General features: G+C 48.1%; 1 protein-coding gene across 2 annotated transcripts; it reads left to right on the top strand.

Annotated features, from left to right (window-relative positions):
* Positions 1–8,023: 8,023 nt before the first annotated feature.
* HSPB6 (heat shock protein family B (small) member 6) lies at positions 8,024–12,802 on the top strand. Of its 2 annotated transcripts, none has more exons than XM_081202084.1 (3): positions 8,024–8,343; positions 11,000–11,122; positions 12,188–12,802. In XM_081202084.1, the coding sequence occupies exons 1-3, from the start codon at positions 8,119–8,121 to the stop codon at positions 12,383–12,385; spliced, it is 546 nt and encodes a 181-aa protein (XP_081058210.1). In that variant the 5' UTR covers positions 8,024–8,118; the 3' UTR covers positions 12,386–12,802. The 2 variants fall into 2 exon arrangements, with proteins under 2 accessions (XP_081058210.1, XP_081058211.1); XM_081202085.1 differs by lacking the exon at positions 8,024–8,343 and adding an exon at positions 9,699–10,347.
* The last annotated feature ends 3,390 nt before the right edge of the window (positions 12,803–16,192 follow it).

Here is a 16,192-nt window from a genome sequence, read left to right as displayed (position 1 = left end):
TGACAAAAGTCCTATGGGCAGACAAGTTAAAACCTTAAAACGTAAATTGAAATAGGAAACAAAAATCTAACTGAATAAAAGCAGCAATAGAGAATGGCATCCAGTGCAACAAAAATAAAAAGCAGTAAAAAATATATTTACAACTGAAAATGCTTTCACCTAAGTAGACCTCTCTGGGGGTGCCAACACTTGCAGCCAACATAATTTGTTTCCTTTTGTCCTGCATTCATACCTGACACAACTGGCAGCAGAGAAGTTCACAAAAGTTCCCCAGACCTGATCTAGGAGCAAGAAAGTCTGAAGAGCAGCAGCTGAGCCAAGTGATTTGTGAGCTAGGAGGCCCAGCTGTTGGAAAAAGTCTTTCATCCTCACCCTGCAATGCTAGGGTTGGGCTCTGAGGTGCTACAGATGTTGCCACTTTTCATTTCTCTTTCCATGACTGGTGAACATCGGCGGGCGAAGCTTTTCCAGGTATTCGAGATGAAGTGATTGTGTTAAAAAATAAGAAGTATTCTAGATATTACCTGTCAAATGTCATTTGGCTGATAAGGCCTTTGGGGTGGAACCAGGCTAAGTTATCTGAACAAGTCCCATTGAAAATCCAACCCATTGACTACAAAATATAAACCAGCAGCAAGCTGCAGTATGTCCATCTTGTTTGCTTCTTTCTCTTCTTTCCATTTTTTTGTTTTGTTTTTATCATTGCTACTCTTTTTATTTTTCTTGGTTCCACCTGCTTTGTTATCTCTGGAGCTGTTGACACAAATATACCAACTATCAGGTGTGGCTAATGCACACCTACTGAGGCTGCACATCGCCCTCTACCAGAGAAGTTTGTTGTTAAAAGGAGTGGAGATGCCACCCAAGGTGGGTGCAAGTGAATGGAGGTTTCTCATCTGACCTGAACTGGCAGCCTCTCTAGCTTTTCACCTCCTTTGCCTTCTTCACCTGATTGCTTGAGCTCCTCACCCCGTCTCCTTTTTTCCATTCCTTCCTTGAAACCTGCTCAGGGTTGCTTTGGCGCTGAAGGCTGTACATGCACAAAAGCACATTTCATTTTGGATTTAATTTACCTCCCTTTGACAAACCAATAGCTAATTCAGATTGAAACCAGCGCTTCACAGACAAATCTGTACTTCTAAAATGGGAGGGATGGAGCAAACATTCTGTTCTTGCATCTGTATGTGAAACAGTAATGTACCACTTGGCCATGAAGTTTGTGTCCCAGGTATTTGAATCCTGGTCTCCTGGGTCCTAGACCCATCACATGTGGGATGGAAGTAGGGGGAGTTTGTCTGTGTTTGCCTCTCTTTATTGGGAAGCAGTTCCTGCTGTTTGAGGATCTGGGATTTGGAAGTCATTTCAGTTCATCTCATTACCATTACATATCAACAGCTATCTGTCTGTCTGCTACATATACAACATACATTTAAAGCACGTGACATTTTTAAAATTTCATTTATAGTCCACCTTTCTATCCGAAGATCCTTACTTAATTTCCACAACAGCCCTGTGAGGTAGGTTAGGCTGAGAGCCCCAAGGTCACCCACAAGCTACATGGCCGAATGGGGATTCAAACCCTGGTCTCCCAGGTCCTGGTTCAGCACTTGAACCACTGCACCACTTTGGCTCTGCCTCAGTTCATCTTGCCAAATGCAAGGTGGTTCTTTAGGAAAAAAGATTCAGAGGCAATACAAAACACCAGTGAGAAGATTTAAGAATGAGCCAACAGTGAGCCAACAGTGTGACGCGGCAGCTAAAAAAGCCAATGCAATTCTGGGCTGCATCAATAGGAGTATAGCATCTAGATCAAGGGAAGTAATAGTGCCACTGTATTCTGCTCTGGTCAGACCTCACCTGGAGTACTGTGTCCAGTTCTGGGCACCGCAGTTCAAGAAAGACACTGACAAACTGGAACGTGTCCAGAGGAGGGCAACCAAAATTGTCAAAGGCCTGGAAACGATGCCTTATGAGGAACGGCTAAGGGAGCTGGGCATGTTTAGCCTGGAGAAGAGGAGGTTAAGGGGTGATATGATAGCCATGTTCAAATATATAAAAGGATGTCACATAGAGGAGGGAGAAAGGTTGTTTTCTGCTGCTCCAGAGAAGCGGACACGGAGCAATGGATCCAAACTACAAGAAAGAAGATTCCACCTAAACATTAGGAAGAACTTCCTGACAGTAAGAGCTGTTTGACAGTGGAATTTGCTGCCAAGGCGTGTGGTGGAGTCTCCTACTTTGGAGGTCTTTAAGCAGAGGCTTGACATCCATATGTCAGGAGTGCTCTGATGGTGTTTCCTGCTTGGCAGGGGGTTGGACTCGATGGCCCTTGTGGTCTCTTCCAACTCTATGATTCTATGATTCTATGAATGTATTCTAAACAGCAAGCAATATATACATACCAAGCAAGAACTTCAGTCTACCACTTGGAAGCCCTCCAGAAGTGGCAAAGTGACTCTCTCAGGTAGCCTGAGGTTGCACGGCCCCATGGCCATCAGTCCATGCAAGAGCTTCTCTGAACTCGGCCCAAAATAATCTGATTTATAGATGGCAAACCTGTTAGCCTATGGCTTGCCTGACTGACCACATGCTACTAGCCACCTGCAGATTATTCATTAGCCGCTTCTGCCAATGCCTCACTTTCTTCAAACTATGTCCAACTTCAAAAGAAGGTACCCAGCAATATCACTTCCTCCCAACAGATTAGGACTAGGAAATTAAAGGCTGCTCTCAGTCATCATAGAGCTTAACAAAAGATAGGGAAAAGGAACAGGGGCAGGAAGAGGGAAACCGAGTTAGATCACTGGAAATACAAATATATTCCGAAGAGATTGCCCATACAGTCCTTTACCTACATAACGTAAGACAAATCAACCTGGATCAGACCAAGAATTCATCAAGAACCCTGGTTGGGGACCTCAGACCCAGGGCCATGTGTAGCACTCCAGACCTCTCTATATCTGGTCCTTGGGACTCTCACCAGGCCTTGCATCAGCCCACCAGCCCTGCTTTTCATCCTCCTAGCTTGTTTTTGTCTAGGGTGGAATGGGCTTTTAAAGCCGAATAATGCCTCTTGCTTGTTTGGATACAGGTTAGAGTAGCACATGAGCATGTGGAAACTAGTCTGCTGAACAAAGGTAGAAATTACATTCCTTGCTCTGCCCATTTGGGTTTCTGGCTCCACCTACCCCTGGCACCTAACCTTCCATCCCCGAAGGTGTCCTAGAAGGAAAAACAGACCTTGGAACAAAAAAGGATTCCCAACCCCTGATCTAGGATCTACAGCAGCGGGGAATGAAGCCGACAGCCTTCCCTTGTCTCTTCTCCTTCATGCCTGGTATTTGGGGCTAAACTGCCTCTGCATCTGGAGGCTCCATTTGCACGTTACGTCTAATACTGCTCCCCACCCCCCAGTATAGCTGCCCACGCTCCATAAATTCGCCTGATCCCATCTGAAAGCTGCAGCCATCACTGCATCTTGCAGCAGCAATTTGCATCAATTAATGACATTACGTTTCAACGTTTAGGGGACTCTCTCTGCCAAACGAGAAAACCTAGAGAGGTTTGTCTGGCGTCTGTCTTCCGAGCAGCGCCAGGCGAAGGACTCCCCACCCACCCCCTCCACTGCCACCAAGCTTTCTGGGTGCAGTTTTAACCCCCTTGGCTGGTCTGTGCTGCTTTCATGATTATCTGGCTTTTAGCTCATTTTACTGCTTTGCTTTGATGCTTTTAAGTATTCTGCTCTTTCTGCTAACTGCCATGGGAACAGGATACAAGAGTAGCATAAAAACCGTGTTTTATTTTTTAAAAAAGCAACAACTGAGAAATGGGCTAGCAGTTGAGAGAAAATCCTGCTTGTTTTTTCTTCAGGGAAGGGAGAAGTCTTGTCGAGGTTATACCTGGAACGGCAACACACCTGTTATCCAAAAGAGTTGAGAGCAGCATTCCAGCCTTTTGATGTAATCCAGAAGACGCTTTGGAACAGTCCACACCCATTCCCAAGCTCAATAGTCTGACTGTGAGCTACCCTGTTCTTCTGAATGCTTAGATCCCACTGCAGCACCACTGATCTCATGGGGTAACTGCCCCACCTAGCCCCAGAGGCAAGCAGTCGGACTCCTTGCGGAAAATTGTGCTGCAGCTCTTTTAAAATCCTTTGAGAATATGTGCGTGCCAAGGTTCTGACTGATGGAAACAGCACGCGAGCTTTGCGAGCAAGGAGGTTGCAATATGGCATTATCTAAAAGCGTGTGGCCTAGTGGTTAGAGCATTGGACTAGGGAGACCAGGGTTTGACTCTCCACTCATCCACAAGGTCCCTGGATGTCTCTCCACCTAACCTGCCTCACAGGGTTGCTGTGAGGATAACGTGGAGAAGGAGGGGAACCCTGTGTCACCCTTAGTTCCTTGGAGGAGAGATGGGATATTCGTATGATAATAAGCTGCTTCTAAGCTATTTGTTTTATAAATAAATCATTTTAATGCATTTTTCTTAAATCAAAATGGAACATTTCCTACAAACCGGAAACAACTCTGCACATTTTAAAAATATTATTTTTATGGTCAGGCCATGCCCCACTACTCCAATATTCTGGGTTTCAAAATGCATTATATAGCCTCGTAAAGTTGGGTGGGGGAAGAGTCTCTGTCCTCAAGTAGAACCAATTAAGTTACCCAGCTACCAAGATCAGTAAGTGTTAGCATATAATGCCCTAAATGGCTTGAAACCCCAGTCCTGAAAGGAGTAACTCCCCAGCCATCTTAGGCCCTACAATGGACAGAAGAGGACCTCTGGCTGCTGCCCACTTAGTATTGACCCATGACAGGGCCTTCTCGGTGGTGGTTCCCCATTTGTGGAATGGTCTCCCTGGAGCAGCGAATCTGTCTCCCTTGGTATTGGCTTTCAGGAGAAACTCAAGGACATTCCTGTTTACTCAGATCTTTGATTATCAGGTATTGCTACATCTATCCACTACTGCAATTGGTTTTAGATGTTTTTAAAATAGTTTTTAAAATGCTTTAAATATGTGCACAACATTATGTTTATAATGTGTTGTATTACTATTCTGAGATTGATTTCCTTTGGGAGGAAGGGTGGGATACCAGTTGAGTAATAAAGTAGTGATGTTTGTCCCCCTCCCAAACATATGCAGACAGAACATAGTTCATAGAACACGCTTTTATCATCTCCTTGGGCTAGGGAAAAAATATCCCCTCCCCTTTAACATATTTCCTGCCCCTGCTGCTTCTCAACTCTAAATTATCCTCTCCCCAGGCTGCTTTTTCACTTTAAAAAATTGTGTTGGGGCTTCACAGCTGCATTCATTTGCAGGTAATGTATAATTAGCCCCTTCTAAATAAATATACTTAAGGTCAGGGGCACATCCTAAGGATTTCAATAAGAACGTTTTAAGTATACACTGACAATTCTCCCAGTTGAAACTGAGAGCAGCTAACAGTGCCAAAAGATTGGAACTTTTGTGCTCATTATACCACAGATGTTAATTTTGTAAATTACTTTTCAGGGAAACAAAACAGCTTTACTAGTCTCACAACAATTAGCCTAATAAAGGCCTTGAGCAGGAAGCTGGGCTGCTATCCCTTCTGCTTCAAAGGTGATTTGGCATTTGAAAGGTGTGTCTCCCTAACCCAATCCCACGGCTTGCTATAGAGGCGACATTGTATGCTCAGCAAGAAAAGTGTGCTTGTGGTAGGGAGAGATGACTGCTGTATGTAAACTGTGCATTAGAATGCCATTTAGTATATCTTTCAGCTGGTTCCTACACTTGTGGACCAAACACCATGGAGAGAAGTTCAAGCAAGTCAAAGGCATGATCCTGCAGGCTTGTTTTATATTACAGTACTTTCCAACCAAGGTTATTATTGCATTCACCTGTGAGCCAGGTGTTGACCAGTTGTGTGGTCTACATGTCAAGATCCCAGGCTGCATATTGAAAAAGCTGAACCACAAGACTGTTTGTGAAAGCCTCCAAATCTTGTTCCTCTATAATATAGAGTCCCTTCTTTCCAACTACCTTTGCTTATAAAGGAGCGAAATTTGCCGTGTGTGTTCTCCCCCAGAGATTTGGATTAGAGGTGCGAAATATTTCCCAAAATGGTGACTTGAGGGAAATACCTGTACTGTCGAGAAACTACAGGACTTGTGCAGTAGGTGGAGGTGTGAATCAGTCCCTTTAGCATGCTATGTCCCATTAAATCAAAGTGGGGTGATTTGTGACCCTCCAGCTACTGCTGGACTCCAACTCCCATCAGCCCAGCCAGCTTGGCCAATGAGACAGGGATTATGGGGTTGTAGTCAGATAACATCCGGAGGGGGACAGGTCCTGCAGTAAATGAATGAGTTAAGCATGTTTACATCTTTTGGAGCAGACCTCCTGGGCTTCCTGTATCCCTTCCCCAGTTGGCATTCTGGATTGTCCTGCTTTGTGAAGGAAACCCCCCAGGTCCTTTGCAAGCAGTGCTACATAAAGGGAGAAGCTGCTGAAGCAGCTAAGCATGCTGGGTATGTGCTGTCTCTTCCATCAATCCATCACCTGGTCCTTGCAGGGTTGGTCCAGTGAGCTCAGGGTTCTGCCTTGGGCTGAGGAAGGGCAAGCAAGTATCTACATGTTGCCAGGCGCAACAGGGATGCTTCCACTTGCGCTGAAAGGCAGCATAAGCATTTTAAATAAATTAAAATAATGCTTTGTGAACATTTCCAAACTCCTTTATTAGGTCATGTCACTGACACACACCATATATTTAAAGTGCATGGCTTCTGCCTCCCCAAGGCTCCCGGGAGCCATAGAGCTACGATTCCCACCAACACCCTTCACAAATTACAGTTCCCAGGATTATATCAGTCTAGAAGGCAAAGCCAGCAGGAAGGGAAGGAAACAAGCGAATGTGGGTTGCAGGAAACGGTATTAGGGACATAAAAGTGGCGAGTGGTTGTTTTTTGTAATGAGATTTTATTGCATTTTAGAATATATACAAAAACCAGAAGAACTGATGACAACTGACGGAAAAAGCATCAGCACATAGAATATGTACATTTACTTCTGCAGCTTAAGTAACAAAGTCCAATTCATGAAAGAAAAAAGAAAAGTTGTCTTCACAGTTAAAAAAACAACAAAACGCAGAGAGATTTAGTGTTATTTGACTGTCAAGTGAAGTTCAGATTTGGCAGGCTTGTGTCCAGGTTTGTCTTCAAAATGAAGGCTCTCCTGCCTATGTGACAAAGGAATGAATGCCAAATGATACAAAAAATGTCTGGATTTGTGGAAATCTCAAATTATAGCGTACTTTCCCCTATGCTAGTTTTATTCCACTGCGAGTGGTTGAAAGCGGAGACCGACAACCCTACGCCATTTCTTTTCTCTGAATTGTTGGTGGGGAGGGTCTCTAATTATCATCCGATGTAAACACCACAAGCCTCAAGAGTGCTCACTTTACATTCCGAAACAAATGTTTAAAAGATCTGCTAACGCGCGCTCTCTTTCAAAGGACTCACATTTCTTCCCTCGGTGTATTTTCGGCTCATCATCGTTTTGCTTCTCACGTGTATAAAGGTAACGTCTGAAATGGGGCCGGGGGGCCGGGGCAGCACTGACCGACGGGAAGAGAAACGATGAGCTTTCCCCCCTCCCCCATCTAACCACCTGTCCCCAATTCAGACGTTACCGTTACACCGCCCTCCCACTTTGCAGGGTCTTCGTTCAACGTGGGAGCGGGCTGGATCGGAGCTCAAAGCCGGGGAAACGCCGAGAGAACCTTCCCGGCTCTCTCCTTTCCAGAACAGAATCCTGATGACACGGATGATCCAGGCACGCCTTTCCCCGCTGAGCCGCGCCTCCGCCTATCGGTTCCCACGTGAGCCTCGAGGCTAGGCGAGAGCCAGGCCCCGCCCCTTTTCAGTGGCCCCGCCCACCCGGGCGCTTCGTGGGGCTTCCCGCTCCGTCCCGAAGGCTCTTCGGCGTTCCAGCGGCTTCCAGGGGGCGGAGCCGGCCGGGTATAAAAGGCGCCGCGGCGGGCCGGGCTCGGCGTGCGCTCCCCTGGCCGCGGTCTGTGTTCTGCGCGTCTCCGGCTACTCGCCCTCCCGCCTTCGCCTCTCCGCGCCATGGACATCGCCATCCACCACCCCTGGATGCGGCGGCCCCTGGGCTTCCCTTCGGCCTTCCCGTCGCTCTTCCCGCCGCGTCTTTTCGACCAGAGGTTCGGCGAAGGGCTCTTCGAGAGCGACCTGTTCCCGGCCACGCTCAGCCCCTATTACATGCGCACGCCCAGCCTGCAGATGCCTGCGATGCCTGCGATGCCGCAGATGCCAGACACGGGGCTTTCGGAGGTAGGTGCGCCTTGCGTTAAGTTTTGAACCCGTCTGGGGCTTTTGTGCGGAATTGCACCAGAAAAGAAAAGAAAAATCACGGGAAAAGTTAGTTTTCTAATCCCCCCATGTATGTCGTGGTGCCTCTGACCATGTGCAGAGTGCTTTTCTGGCCGAGCAACAGCGCAGCAGGTCCCCCGCCTAACTGGAGGCTGCTGAGGGGGGTTGCTTAGGATTAAAAGGGAGCAGAAATGCCCGAAGATGGGTAGCGCTCGGTGTCTGGACCTGCGTCGTGGGAATGGGTGTGCCTGCGTGTCGGGAATGTGACGCTTCCTGCGGGGAAGCGGTCTGCGGACTCTAAAGCAGTGGTGCTGCTGTTGCCAGTTGGTGAAGGTGCGCGCTTGAAAGAGGAAAGGGTGCCAAGGGGCTGGCAGGCTGTGCTTACCTATTATGGTAACATTCTTCAGCCTCCCCAGCTGGCCCTATGGGGGAGCAGGGTGGGGAGACAATGCCAGCTGGGTTGTCTTGCCCTGCGGGGAAGGGGCTGGCATGCAGGATGCAACCCGCCCCCCCCTCTGGACTCTTGCTATACAGAAGACACACTGTCTTGCTGGCTCCCTGCCCACAGCTGCCTGGAGTTACTTACCAGCATGGGGGCATAAGTGGTGGCCTTGCCCCAGATCAGATTATTTGTCTGTCTAGGCCAGCACCACCTGCTCTGACTGGCAGTGGCTCTCCAGGGTCCCCAGGGAGATCATTTCCCCATGTTGCCGCCAGATAGCTGATCCCGAACGGGAGGAGTTGGGAACCGAACCTTGGACCTCCTCCATCACCCCAGATAGTTGTTGCCTATATTAGAGATTCTTCCTCGCTCAGTCGGACATTGGTTGTTGTTCCTGCTGTCCACACTGGTGGGGAATCCAAAGAATTTCCCCCACCCCCAGGTCCCTTCTGCTTGCGGTTAGAACGGGACGTGCGGGGGGGGGGGGATGTTGAACCAGGGTCCTTCTCTGCATGCAAAGGAGCTGTAGTCATCGGCTCCATAAATAATAATGACTAAATAATATGTAATCGGACCTGGGAAACGAGGGGTGCTTTTAAGGACTGTGGCATTAAAACTCAACTGTTAGAATTCATCCTTGGGGAGATTTCAGCACAGCCTTGTGCTGCTGCTGCTGCTGCCGCCACTTAACTCCCCATGCATGACTGGCATACTTTGGCTTTTTCTGTCTTGCTTTTTCCAATGTGCTTCATCACACCCCTTGGCAGGGAGATTGCTCCTGTGTTCTTGGCACACTGGCTCTAAATATACAGTGATCCAATCTAGAAGACCCTGAGGGATAGCTCAGTCGGTAGTGCCTGAAACTCTTTGATCTTGGGTTCGAATCCCACACTGGGCGAAAGATTCTTGCATTGCAGGGAGTTGGACTGGATAACCCTCGTGGCCCAACTCTACAATTCTATGATATTCTTAGCTAGCTACAAAAGGGTGTAAAATACAGAGCATTCTCGCCCATATCGTAAAGGGTTGTGTTTAGCCTGGAGGGATTTTTGCTGTGTTGGTTTCTGTAACTGCTGCCCAGTGCTCATAAAGCAGCTTCATGGTGGCTCTAACTTATTATTTAACAGTTATTAAAGTGGCTAATTTCTTTCCTAAACACTGTGCATATATTAAAAGATAATATCAGAGGCAGGGAACTTTTGTCAGCCCAACGACGCTGTTCCCTTCTGGACAACCTTTTGTGTTGGCCAGAGCCGAGAATGAGCAGAGCAGCGAATGTGAATTCTGCCTTATGCAGTCAGCTAGTCTCTGCACACCCTGGCATACCTGTTTGGGCCTCCATCCAGACAAACAAGAAGCCTTAGCAGAATTCAATGACGTATTCCACCCACGCACAAACTCTCAAAGAGGGTGTGGTCTTGGAAGAAGCGTGTGAGTCTTGGGGCCAGATACAGACCTGGAGGGCAGCATTTGGCCCCTGGGCCTGGGCATCCGACCCCTGGATTAAGACAGTTGCTGCTCTGGTAAGGCGTGATATAAAAGGAAGAAGGAATGGTGAGGGAAGAGGAAAGCAAGTGCTGCGCTTTGGCTGCGTATGTTACTAGAGCACTTATTTTCTTCCCCAGGTTTTTGATGGACTGCGGTGGTGTTTGCTATTAGTTGTGCTTCTGTTACTGGGGATGCCCATACCCCCCCATAAGACATGTTTTTATTATAATGTACAGTGGTACTTCAGGTTACAGACGCTTCAGGTTACAGACCCGCTAACCCAGAAATAGTATGTCGGGTTAAGAACTTTGCTTCAGGATGAGAACAGAAATTGCGCGGCAGTGGCAGCGGGAGGCCCCATTAGCTAAAGTGGTACCTCTGGTTAAGAATGGACCTCCAGAACGAATTAAGTTCTTAACCCAGGGTACCACTGTACTTGTGTTTATTGTGCTCTCATTATCTATTTTTTGGGAGACTTTGTTCAGCGGTCAACTAACAAGTTCAATTAGTTATAATTGCTAAATATGCCCAGTGGTGTTAGTGCCTACCCTGTGGTTTGTTGAAGAAAGCAGTAAAAGGGTGTTGACTTGTCCACAACAGCACCCCTGGGCGCAGGGGCAGCTGGCCTGTAGAAGATGCTGTCTGTTGAATCCAGTTTTAACTTTGTTTCCCCCCTCTTCCACCCAGGTGAAGATGGACAAAGACAAGTTCTCTGTGTTGTTGGACGTGAAGCATTTTTCACCTGAAGAGATGAGCGTGAAGGTGATTGGGGACTACATCGAAGTTCATGCCAAGCATGAGGAACGGCCGGTATGTGGCTTCATGGGTTCTTTGTGGGGTGGCCCTGACCTAAAAGATCCCTGTGGTGCTTGTAGGGCAGTGTTCTGGGGACCTGCTATCCTTGAGCTGCCATCAGCTAAGCTGCCTGGGAATGATGGGTTTTGTGGTTCAGCAACTTCCAAGGACCCGAGGTTGAAGAACACTGGCATATCCAAAAGCAGGAAGTTAAAGCTGCCATCCTAAGTCAACCCCGAAAGCAAATCATATTGCTCTGGAGTCCTCTTAGTCTGTACGCAGGGATTTGGAAACCTCAGTAGCTAGAACGGCCTGGAAAAACATTTGCTGCTGCACCACCAGTGTCCAGAGCAGAATCTGTAGCCCTCCAGAGGTTGTTGGAATCGCAACTTGCATTGGTCCCAACCAACAGGGTTTATGGCCAGGGTGCAGGGAATTGTAGTTCAGCAACATCTGGAGGGGCCACAGATCCTGCCCTGCTCCCCCACAAGCTGTGCCTGAAATGTGCGAAAACTACATGCATCAGTAAATGGAAGACATCTGAAGGCAGCCCTGTTTAGGGAAGCTTTAAATGTTTAACAGACTATTGTATTTTAATATTCTGTTGGAAGCCGCCCAGAGCGGCTGGGGAAACCCAGCCAGATGAGCGGGGTATCAATAATAAATTATTATTATTATAAATAAGGCATGTGTTGCCGCCTGAACTTCCTGTTTGAGTTGCTTTGGGCAGGCAAGATAAAGCGACTAACCAATTTAATAAATAAAATAATTAAGAAGTAACTTTGGAACTCCCTGCCTGTTGACTCAAGCAGGTGCCTTCACTACACTCTTTTTCAGTGCCTGCTAAAAATATTCCTGTTGAAACAAGCTTACCTAGATACTTAGAAAGCTGAGGCGATTTCATTGTTTTAGTATTTTATCTCTAGAAGTAGGGTTCTAAAATTTTACTTGGGGTTACTGGTTTAGCTTTCCGTAAACTGCTTTGACCTTTTTTAAACAATCAAACGGCGTATAAATTTTGTGCTGGTTTCTGGAGCCCCTTTAGTCACTTGCCTGTTTTTGCATCTCCGTTCTTTATAGGATGAGCACGGCTACATCTCCCGGGAGTTCCACCGCCGCTACATGATCCCCAAAGGTGTTGACCCCGCAGCCATCACCTCGGCCCTGTCTCCTGACGGGGTGCTATCCATCACGGCACCAACCACCCAGGCTCTTCCCGGAGTGGAGCGCAGCATCCCCATCAGCCGCCAGGAAAAGCCTGCCGTCACCGGAAAGTAATAGGGTAGCAGCCTAGCTTGGCTTTTTGCTCTCCGTTTTTACCGGAAGCCAGCAAGCACCTCAGGCCTGCTCTCCCCTCGCTAGTAGCTGCAAGGGCTGCTCACTCTTCACAGAAGTGACATTCCCCTCTGCCCGCTCCCTGCTGAGGTTCTGGCAGCAGAGACTATATATTGCCTCTAGGGTGGTGATCCTTTAGTGCAATTTCCCTACACTCCAATAGGACCTTCCTGGAGTAGAGATTGGGCCCTTTCTTCCTCTGGCTAGGAGTACCCTTCTGTTGCAGGCTTACTCTGTGCACCACTGTTTATGCCAGACTCCTTGCTTTGTATAAATACAGATGCCTCTTGGGTACATGTACTTGCTTAAAAAGCAGATGTCACATTGATACTTGCTAATAAACGTGGTGTTTCTGCCTTCTGAGTGTGTGATTGCATCTGGACGTGGGAGGGCAATGAACCTTAAGGCGGCACCAGCCGGGAAGGTGGGTGGAAGCAAATTTCCACATCACTGACCATGGCATTGACTGCTGTATTCCAGATTAGAGCATAAGAGCATGGCAGGATCAGGCCTATCCAGCAGCATATTCCTTCAAGTGGACATGAAGGAGCAAGGCATGGGCATAAGCGCCCTCTCCCTAGCAAATCCATAAAACACTCTAAAAGGGATAGTTATTTTGCAGAAGCCATGCTGATTCTTCTCTAGCAAAGCTTGTTCTTCTATTTTCTCAGTGCTTTCCACCAGTTTTCCCAGGACAGATGTCTGGCTAACTAGTCTGCAACAACCCAAATCCCAATATATTTCCCAAATACTTAATCTTACACTAGCCACTTTCCACTCTTCGGGTACAAAGGCTGATTAGAGACAAGATGCATGTTCTTGTTAGAGCAGCAGTTTTGCATTTGATTTCTCTTAAGAATGCTCTGAGGGCTGCCATCTGGACCCGATGACTTCTTCTGAATTGGTTGAGGACGCCTAGAGCAGTGTTTCCCAAACTTTTTTGGGCAACGGCACACCTGTTTACTGAAAAAAAATCTCGCGGCACACCACCATTAAAGCCCCGCCCCGTGACGTCAGCGCGCAGCGTCACGCCAGGAGGGACGCACGAAAGTGAAAGTTTTTTCCCTCCCCCCTCAGTCCCTCGCTCGGAATTCAGCTCGTTTGGGGCATCGCTCCGGCTGCTCCCTCTCCCGCCGCGCAGGAGCGATGCCTCTCTCTGGCTCTTCCTCCGCGCAGGCTGAGGGAGGGAGGGAGGTGCACGTGTGACCCGTCTCTGCTGGGAGACCAAACCCAGCGAGACAGAGTCGCGCGGAGGCGCCCAGGCAGCGCTGCCGGCTGCGAGGAGGAGCGCCAGGCAGCAGCAGGAGGCGCGGCCTCTCCTCGCTGCCGCCGCCCCGCCTCACGCCGCCCGACTCGCCCGCCTCCCTCCAGGCATCTCGCGGCACACCAGCCGATGTCTCACGGCACACTCGTGTGCCGCGGAACACCGGTTGGGAAACACTGGCCTAGAGCATCATTGTGTGACGCCAATATTTGCAGTAGAACCTGGCAAGAGGGTTTGGTTGTTAGACCCCTGGGAATTGTAGCTATGTGAGGGGAATAGGAGTCTCCTATAACAACTCTTGGCACCCTTAGCAAACTGCCCTTCCTAGAATTCTTTGGGAGAAGCTTTCATGATTCAAAGTTCAAAGTGCAGATGGGACCTAACATAGACCCATTAATTTGAGTGGGTTGCGGGTGGTGCTGTGGGTTAAACCACAGAGCCTAGGACTTGCCGATCAGAAGGTTGGCAGTTCGAATCCCCGCAACAGGGTGAGCTCCCGTTGCTCAGTCCCTGCTCCTGCCAACCTAGCAGCTCGAAAGCCCGTCAAAGTGCAAGCAGATAAATAGGTACCACTCTGGTGGGAAGGTAAGCGGTGTTTCTGTGCGCTGCTCTGGTTCGCCAGAAACGGCTTAGTCATGCTGGCCACATGACCCGGAAGCTGTCTGCAGACAAACACCAGCTCCCTCGGCCAATAAAGCGAGACGAGTGCCGCAACCCAGAGTCATCCGCGACTGGACCTAATGGTCAGGGGTCCCTTTACCCTTTACCTTTACTCTCAGCAGAGCTTATCTCACACTCTGCCTTATGTAGCACCATGAAGCTCTGTTTTGTGCAGCTGCAGCCATGTGAACCTGAAGCTTAACAGACTCACTTTAATTACCCTCAATGCCCAGAACAAAGGTCTATTGCCTCCGTCCTAATTGCCATTCAAGCTTCTGATTTTGAAACTGTAATTACAAAACAGCTTTGCATGCAGTGTTTAAGACGCGTGAATCCTTCCACATTTCCAGATGTCTCCTCATGTATAGGCAAGTAGCAAGCGTGCTTAAAATGTACTGTGTCTTAACATCTGTGGGCACTGTAGTCCCGGCGGGGACATGCAATACACATTCCACAAAGGACAGAAACTTGGCGGGCTGCCTAATCCGTTGTGCCGATGGATTAAATATATTTATTTTTGCAGAGGAGTTTTGTGGTGTTAGGCTTTCGCAGCTAAACAATCATGTCAGTTTGCAAGTCTTAACAAATTGGTTATGGCGGAAGTTTTTTGCGGGCTACAGTTCTAACTTTATTGGGTGCATCTGATACTGGAACATTCTGCTTGGGGAGCTACCTGGTTCTGCCTGGGTGGCTATTACAGGCACTGGGTATGACAGGATTTTGGTGTGATTCAGCAGGGATCTCCTAGGTGTGGCCTTATTTCAGCCATGGAAATAAGTGTTGGAAACATGCCCCAGGAAGGCTACCAACTTCCCAAGTCTTCAGAGCATCTCTCCGGTGGTCCTCCCTGGCTTTAAATCACCCTGAGTCCAGAGAGAGTGGTGATAAGTGACCTTTCTCTTCTGAGAAGAGCACACTAGTCTTCTGGTACAGTGGTACCTCGGGTTAAGTACTTAATTCATTCTGGAGGTCCGTTCTTAACCTGAAACTGTTCTTAACCTGAAGCACCACTTTAGCTAATGGGGCCTCCTGCTGCCGCCGCGCCGCTGGAGCCCGATTTCTGTTCTCATCCTGAAGCAAAGTTCTTAACCTGAGGTACTATTTCTGGGTTAGCGAAGTCTGTAACCTGAAGCGTCCGTAACCTGAAGCGCATGTAACCTGCGGTACCACTGTATTTCATGGCAGAATAAAGATTCGTAGTTCTAAAATTACTTTATTTACAGTCTATGTACAAAGACTCCATCAGCACGTCTGTGCTCTTTGAACACCAGTACAGAAAACTGACACACATACAGAAGTGAAACTAACTTCCAACAGTACAGGAAGAGATAATACAGACTTCCTTTCTCACGCTCTCTCAGACACTCACATCATGTCCACAAAACATAGTACAATAGTACCACTTGCTGGAGCAGCTCGGATAAATAAAAATAAATCCTAACAGTAAGTTCCCCAGATTTACCAGGTTGCAAAATTTTACTACTCTCTTTGCCCTTGTAGATGGGGGACAGAATCGGCTTCAATGGCTGCCTGCTACATTTCCATGCCCTGGTACTGAGGAGTGGGCTTTCTTGTCAGTCCACTCACTTTCTGTAGCAAGCATAGAGGAGAAAGTGTTCCACCTCTTTGGCCTGCCTGCCTCTAACTCCTTGCCTCCCTGTGGCAAGTAGTCTAGTATTTAAACAGCCTAGCATGGCACCCTTAGACTCATTGTTGTTGTTTAGTCGTGTCCAACTCTTCGTGACCCCATGGACCAGAGCACGCCAGGCACTCCTGTCTTCCACTGCCTCCCGCAGTTTGGTCAAACTCATGCTGGTAGCTTCGAG

This window comes from Podarcis bocagei, assembly GCF_964188305.1.
Source record: "Podarcis bocagei genome assembly, chromosome: 7".
Lineage (NCBI taxonomy): Eukaryota > Metazoa > Chordata > Lepidosauria > Squamata > Lacertidae > Podarcis > Podarcis bocagei.
The sequence above is the reverse complement of the archived record's forward strand: the minus strand, read 5'-3'. Positions and strand labels throughout refer to the sequence as shown.